This window comes from Teleopsis dalmanni, unplaced genomic scaffold, assembly GCF_002237135.1.
Source record: "Teleopsis dalmanni isolate 2A unplaced genomic scaffold, ASM223713v2 unscaffolded_contig_2103, whole genome shotgun sequence".
NCBI classification, from domain to species: domain Eukaryota; kingdom Metazoa; phylum Arthropoda; class Insecta; order Diptera; family Diopsidae; genus Teleopsis; species Teleopsis dalmanni.
In genome coordinates, this window is record NW_024033485.1 from 1 (window position 1) to 7,684 (window position 7,684).

Below are 7,684 nucleotides of genomic sequence, written 5' to 3' on the forward strand. Positions count from 1 at the left end.
CACACTAACACCACCCCGTTATCTAAATTCAAGATCTCATAATGAACTCATTACAAAAAAAAAATAGAGAAAAAAAAATAATAGATAATAAAAAAACAATATATACTTGTAAATATTTATTAAATATAAGAATAAGAGTATAAGAATTGTTTTATACAGTTTATAGTATGATTTCAAAAAAAAAATTTAAATAGATCTTACAAAAATGTTTACACCTATCAAAATGTTCATATTATTTCACAATGGAGTTAAGTTATACATATCTTTATCAATATTTATGACCTTTACTGAGTATTAATAAATTTTACACAATATTTCTACATATATAAATATTTGCATTCTTCAAAAACAACAAAAAAAATATTTTTGATTTATATACTTGTTTCTCTTCATAATTATTTACAATATATACCGTGTTTCTACGGTTTTCATTCATTTCTTTTCCATTTTTTTTCTTTTTATATACCTATTTTCTTTATTATGACAATGACATTTGTAGTTTATATATATATATATAAAAAAACTACTTAACCAAAGAGCAAATAAATGATTAGAAAAGAAAGAAAAAAAACAAATCCAGTAATTACTCCGGAATATTATTATTTATCTGACGTAAGAGCAATGTCAGTGAAACCATAAAATTAAAAAAAAACAAAATAAAAAGAAAGAACAAAACTTGTAGCCCACGCAGCCGCAGAAATGACGTCACTCCAGCCACCGCTGATCTAGCTATAAATTACAAAAAAAAAACGCAAAAAAAATAAAAAAAAATAATAAATATATAGATTGGCAATTATAAAGGATTTCCTTTTCTTTTTCTTTTTTTTTTCTCTTTTTTTTTCTTTCTGAAATTTCTATAACTTTGGTACAATATGTATATCTTCTGGGCGTGACACAAACAAAAAAATTATAGTAATTTAGTCACTCAACCCAGTTTGGCATTAACTACCGCTTCTTTTAAATGAGCAAAACAAAAGACAATTCTGATAATTTTTAATATAAAATTAATAGTAGATAAAAAAAATTAAAAAAAAACAAATAAATTTAATAATACAAATAAATTGGAATTATGCAATTAGCTTTAAAGTTTTTTTTTTTTTCTTTATTCAAGTTGTTTCCTTGAGAGCTGGAATACCTGGCCACCGTGGTATGCTAACGGTGGATCCTGCTGCAGTTATTGGTCTTAGTTTCCATTGGTTCCTTTTATGTCCGTTATGATGTTGAATATGATTATTTCCCTTTTTTTTTTCTTAATCTTGCGGTGGAAATTCCAAATCTTCGAATCTTCAAATCTTTTTGTGTTTTTTTTTTTCTTTTAAAGTCAAAAATTTTTAAAACAATTTTTGCTAGATATTTAGCTATTTCTCGAATTTCTTAGTTACTTTGTAAAATGAATTCTTGTTAAATCTCTACGTATTTATGCACTTTTATTAGAATTTTTATAAAAAAATGAATTCTTGTTAAATTTTCGTATATTTATGCACTTTTAATAGAATTTTTATAATAAAATGAATTCTTGTTAAATTTTAGTGTATTTATGCACTTTTCATAGAATTTTTATAATAAAATGAATTCTTGTTAAATTTTAGTGTATTTATGCACTTTTAATAGAATTTTTATAATAAAATGAATTCTTGTTAAATTTTCGTGTATTTATACACTTTTAATAGAATTTTTATAAAAAAAATGAATTTTTGTCAAATTTTTGTATATTTATGCACTTTTAACAGAATTTTTATAATAAAATGAATTCTTGTTAAATTTTAGTGTATTTATGCACTTTTAATAGAATTTTTATAATAAAATGAATTTTAAATAATCTTTAGTCTTTATTCACTTTCCACAAATTCTTATAATAAAAATTTTAATTCACTTTCAACAAATTTTTATCAGTCTGATATGCACCACCTGCCTTACTCAGAAAAATACAAAAAAAAGAGAGCGCATCCAGCTTCTGCTGGCTATTTTATAGTCAGTTTGTATAACCGCAAAATCCTCCTGCCACGTTAGGGATCCTGTTAACTCTTTGTTTACCGTATAATGCTCTTGAAAAGTTTTCACCACTCTCATAGTTGACTTTGCTGGTTTTTTTTTTTTCTCGTTTTGTGTTTATTTATTTGTTTGAGGGTGATGACCTCTAAGAAAGCTTAATATATTTTTTCTTTCCAATAAAGCTAAAATTTGTCTTAAGTGTATCAATGTATTACTTTCACCTGGCAATACTATATTGTTATGTCTAAATCAAGCTTTATGGGAGCTTTTTTTTTTTTTCTTTAGTGAAATTCGCCCTAACGATATTGAACAAGACAAACAAGACTCGTAACTAGAAGCTTTACTTTTCGCCTTCCTCAATTACTACTTTGTTTACTTCTATTTTTAATTGACAGCGTGCGCGCAATGCACGTTGAATTTCTTTATCACAAAAAAAAACAAAAGAAAAATAATTTTTTTTTTTTAAAACAAAAATCATTTTTGGTGATATTCTTATAGTGAAGTGTGTGTAATAATAAAGAATATTACAGAAATAATACAGTGAATTCTAAAATACCAAGAGGAATAGAGGCAGGCGTTACCCAGAAAACCCCTGGATGCCGCAGGAGACCCGAGGTAATGTCTGACCATATTAAGTAACCCTACTTTAATAATGCATTAATTTTCCAACAGGCCTACATAACAGGATCGATCGTGTCGATGTTGGCTGCAACATGGAAACACACTCGTAAAAAAAATATACATGTAGGCTCTCTTTTTATCTTTTTTTTTTTTCTTTTCTTAGTCGAACTTATTTGTATTTTTGCGCCCAACGTGTGGCTTCGACCCATGCTCTATGTTAGAGTCTCATGCTCTACCGACTGAGTTATTGAACGCTTTACATATCATTACTACTCTCTAATACACTTAACCTTTTTCTAATATATACTTCTTTCCGCCTTCTGGTGCCCTGACCTTAGTTCTAAAAACATAGTTTACCTTTGCTTCCCCGCCAGTGTCAATATTATTGAAAAATCAAATGTGAATTAGAAAAGTGACAAGAAGTTTTTTTTTTTTTTTTTTTTTTTTTTTTCAAATACAAATGTAGACAATGTAACTTTCCTACTCTTAGCAGTATAAAAAAAATTAATATTTAAATCTAAAATCTATTATTTTTTTGTTTTCTTTGTAATCACATGAAAATTAATGCGAAATAAAATAATTCATTTGATTAATTATCCCTTACAAGGACGCTTTATAATTGCTGTTACCAACCATCTGTTCTACTAGTAAAACAAGTAACGGTCCACCAGCCGCAAATATACTTATTCTAATGCTATCATAGCAGTGTGTGGCTTGCTAATAATTAACTTGTTGAAACACATCTATTTCATATTCAGCATAAACAACTCCCTCGCTATCTAACAATATGCCTAATCCTGTGCATACAGTAATCAAATTGCCTTCAGGACTGGTATCACGTATACCACCACCCTTATCGCGAGATGTCAGTTTTCTAATATTCCGCAAGGTTCTTGCATCTGATAACTTTATAACTGATCGATAAGCAACTACATATAGTTCATAAAAATAATAAATCAAGATAACTTTATATTGACAGTCTGTCAGCTTACTAGAAAATTTTTGTTTGAAAGTTTCAACATTAAACATGCGCATATAATCATTTAGCGATAACGCAGCTATTTCCTTAAATTCATTATTGGAACACAATGACCATAATCTTTTCTCTACATGACGATCCTTCACAAATATTGAATTAATTGTATCAAAAATAGGACCACAGTCCGGAAACTTTATCTCATCTTCATTAGCACACCCAAGTGCTAAACAGGAGACTTCAGAACCGGATACTATAACTTCGTCATCTGACCCACACTTTTCCATTACTACCTCTTGATATCTATTTTCGCCTAAGCAGACTTGATCACGGGTCGGTAAACGACAAACAGCCTTATGTGAAGAGTTATGTGCACCAGTAGCTAACATTGGACTATTCCGATTTACTTCTATAGTATGTACGCTGTCTCGCATCTCCGAGTGGTTAATATTTCCATTGGTTAATGCTTGAATTACATCCACTCGCCTCATATTTACATCTTGCGTTAAAACATCTCTGGGCGTTTCTTCAAACTTTACACTACGTAAATCTTTAAGATTCTCTTCACGTATACACAGACAATCACCTATCAAGGGTGTAGAATTCGAGGACTCCTCATGTTGATCTAACGTTTCCACGTCACAACCAAGATCATCGGGTTTGTCTGATCTAACATGATCCACATGCTCTTCCACCTGTAAATCTTGCCTGTGCGCTGTCATTGAAAACATTTCTGGTATACTCCACTTTGGTAACCTTACTTCTTCGGGCGGTGCTACTGTTTCACCCCTAGCTCTGCGCAATGCAACTATTTCCTTGCGCATTTCAGTCATCTCTTTTACCCAATCCTCGTTTCGTTTCATCATCATATACATCATTTGTTTTAGTTGCTCCATACCCTCCTGATGAGCTCGTCCAGCTTTATTCGGTTGAGCTATATTTTCAAGTTCTATTTCCATGGCAAGTGTATACTATCTTGCAATATTACCAACTCATTTAAACTGTCTTGAATGTTAGTTAGTGAAATATTCCTAAATTACTTAATTACACTGAGTAATTATTACATAAGTCAAATTATTTGCATATATTAATTCGACTGGATTCGAAATTCGATATTAATTAAAACTCTGGGGGGTGTTTCAGTGTTGTGGCCACACCATTTCACCTAAGGCATGTTTTTTACTTTTTTTTTTTTTTTCTTTTCTTCCTCTCGCTGTGTAAGAGATATGATAAAGACGACGGTTTACAATACAGATCAAACTACCCTCTAAATTCACAAAACAAACAAAAAAAAAACCCTGGATCAAGGACAACTTCATACCGCACTGGTGCTGTGTAAAGGAACCTTAAACCCAGCAAGTAAATGTCTAATTCGAGATTCTTCCTCACTTACTCTTACTCAGCTTACAATGAGCAATCAACTTCACTCACCCGCGGTTCTGTGTGAAGGAAACTCATTTAAGCATTCTAGAACGAAATTACTTCAAGTAAATCTAACTGCAAAAAAGGACAAAACTTCACGTTGAACGAATTCTACATGAAGGAACCTCTAAAGCCATTCAAAGAAGCAAAACAACATCATTATACTACGCCGCAATACCTAACCTTTATTAACAGAGTACAGGCAAGACGGATGTCACGCTCTCAGTCCACCGGATTAAGAGGTCAACCGCGCAGTAAGGCAAATATTTAAAAAAAACATCACAAAAAAAAACATAAACTAGACACCGCCATCTCTTTCAATACAAATGTAACATCCTGTCTTTACATTTTCATCAACCGTTTCGTAAATCTGTCTATCTGTTAAAGCTGTCATTGCATATCACGTTGGAATTTGGTTAATCGCGTCTCCTTCATTCAAAACTTCATACTTCTGAAACAATTCCTAAATCGAGGACGAAACTCTATACCAAATGAATTCAGCATCGAGGAACCTCAAAACAAAAAAAAAAACTCAGACTAACCTAACATTGCAATACCTATCTCGTCATAATCGAACAAAGGCAAGTCAGGCGTTACACATTTAATCCACCGGATTAAAGCTAACTATGTTGGCTAGTGTGAATTCAACTACACAAAAAAAAACAGCCACTTTGTACTGCCTTCAGAAGCACTAAATGAATCTCCTATTCTTTCCATATATCGTTATACTAAATAGCGTCTGCTCCAGTATAAAAGTCTTCCGTTCTCAAATCTTCGTTGGTCTTGTCCGTTCGGTTGAAACTCCTTGGTCTCGTAGTTGTTTCTCCTTCCGTGGTTCGTTGGTGTCATCTGCGGTCCGTCTTTAGCTATACGTCTTCTTCGTCGTCTTGTCTTTCGTTTTCGTCTCGCTCGTTGGTGTCTTTCGTTGGTTCTACGTTGGTTCAGTCGTTGGTTCTACGTTGGTTCAGACGTTGGGCGCCATTTGTTGTATCCACCTGTTTTAAGAAATTAGTGTCCTCGGAAGCCGCACATGGCATGGTGGCTAGCCCGGTATGCTCGCCAGTGTTGGGGTGGGGTTCTTAGCAACTGAGGATACACTGTAGACAACAACAAAAAAAAAATTCATGCCATGTTTTTAAATTCCTATCCTAACTTAACTAAATTTCTGTATAATTCATTAATATTTCATTTCTATCTTTATGTGTATTCCTATATTACTATCCAAATAGTGAGGATTCTACTCACACTTTAATCTAGTTCCATTAATTATTTCAATGTTGAAAAAAAAACTATTACTTAACTACTTCATTTACTTGATGTACACTACTCCAATATTTTTACAAACGAGAGAGAAAAAAAGGTAAAAAAAATAATAAAAAAAAAAATATGACGCAAATTACTATCATTTATTTGTGTCTCTTCAATTTAAAAAAACCCTCGTCGAACAGTATGGGCAGCGTCTTGCCTTTGATGGTTATTACGACTGCAGCTGCCTTAGGAAGCTCAGTGTACTCCAGGCTTACTCCCAAGTCGCAAGTTCCTCCTCTGGGCAACCCTACGGCTTTCGCTTCAGCTATGATAGCCTCCTCTACTCCCCAGTCGACGTTTTTGACCTTACCAGCCTGTATTGGCCTGGTTTCCTCAAAAGTGGGAAACACTGGTAACACAGCTGGTAGGGCTTGATTGCTGTCCATGAAACGTTTCATGTTTGACAAATAAATGAATACAAATTTTTTTTTTTCTTTCTTAAAAGAATCTCTGCGTTAGGAAAAATGATGGGAATGCCACACTAACACCACCCCGTTATCTAAATTCAAGATCTCATAATGAACTGATTACAAAAAAAAAAAAAAAAAAATAGAGAAAAAAAATAATAGATAATAAAAAAACAATATATACTTGTAAATATTTATTAAATATAAGAATAAGAGTATAAGAATTGTTTTATACAGTTTATAGTATGATTTCAAAAAAAAATTTAATTAGATCTTACAAAAATGTTTACACCTATCAAAATGTTCATATTATTTCACAATGGAGTTAGGTTATACATATCTTTATCAATATTTATGACCTTTACTTAGTATTAATAAATTTTACACAATATTTCTACATATATAAATATTTGCATTCTTCAAAAACAACAAAAAAAAAATATTTTTTGATTTATATACTTGTTTCTCTTCATAATTATTTACAATATATACCGTGTTTCTACGGTTTTCATTCATTTCTTTTCCATTTTTTTTTTTCTTTTTATATACCTAATTTTTTTTATTATGACAATGACATTTGTAGTATATATATATATATATATATAAAAAAACTACTTAACCAAAGAGCAAATAAATGATTAGAAAAGAAAGAAAAAAACAAATCCAGTAATTACTCCGGAATATTATTATTTATCTGACGTAAGAGCAATGTCAGTGAAACCATAAAATTAAAAAAAAACAAAATAAAAAGAAAGAACAAAACTTGTAGCCCACGCAGCCGCAGAAATGACGTCACTCCAGCCACCGCTGATCTAGCTATAAATTACAAAAAAAAACGCAAAAAAAAATAAAAAAAAAATAATAAATATGTAGATTGGCAATTATAAAGGATTTCCTTTTCTTTTTCTTTTTTTTTCTCTTCTTTTTTTCTTTCTTCTGAAATTTCTATAATTTTGGT

General features: G+C 31.1%; 1 protein-coding gene across 1 annotated transcript; it reads right to left on the minus strand.

Annotated features, from left to right (window-relative positions):
* Window positions 1–3,330: 3,330 nt before the first annotated feature.
* Window positions 3,331–4,548, minus strand: LOC119664521 (DDB1- and CUL4-associated factor 12-like). Its single transcript, XM_038073992.1, has one exon. The coding sequence runs from the start codon at window positions 4,546–4,548 to the stop codon at window positions 3,331–3,333; it is 1,218 nt and encodes a 405-aa protein (XP_037929920.1).
* Window positions 4,549–7,684: the final 3,136 nt, after the last annotated feature.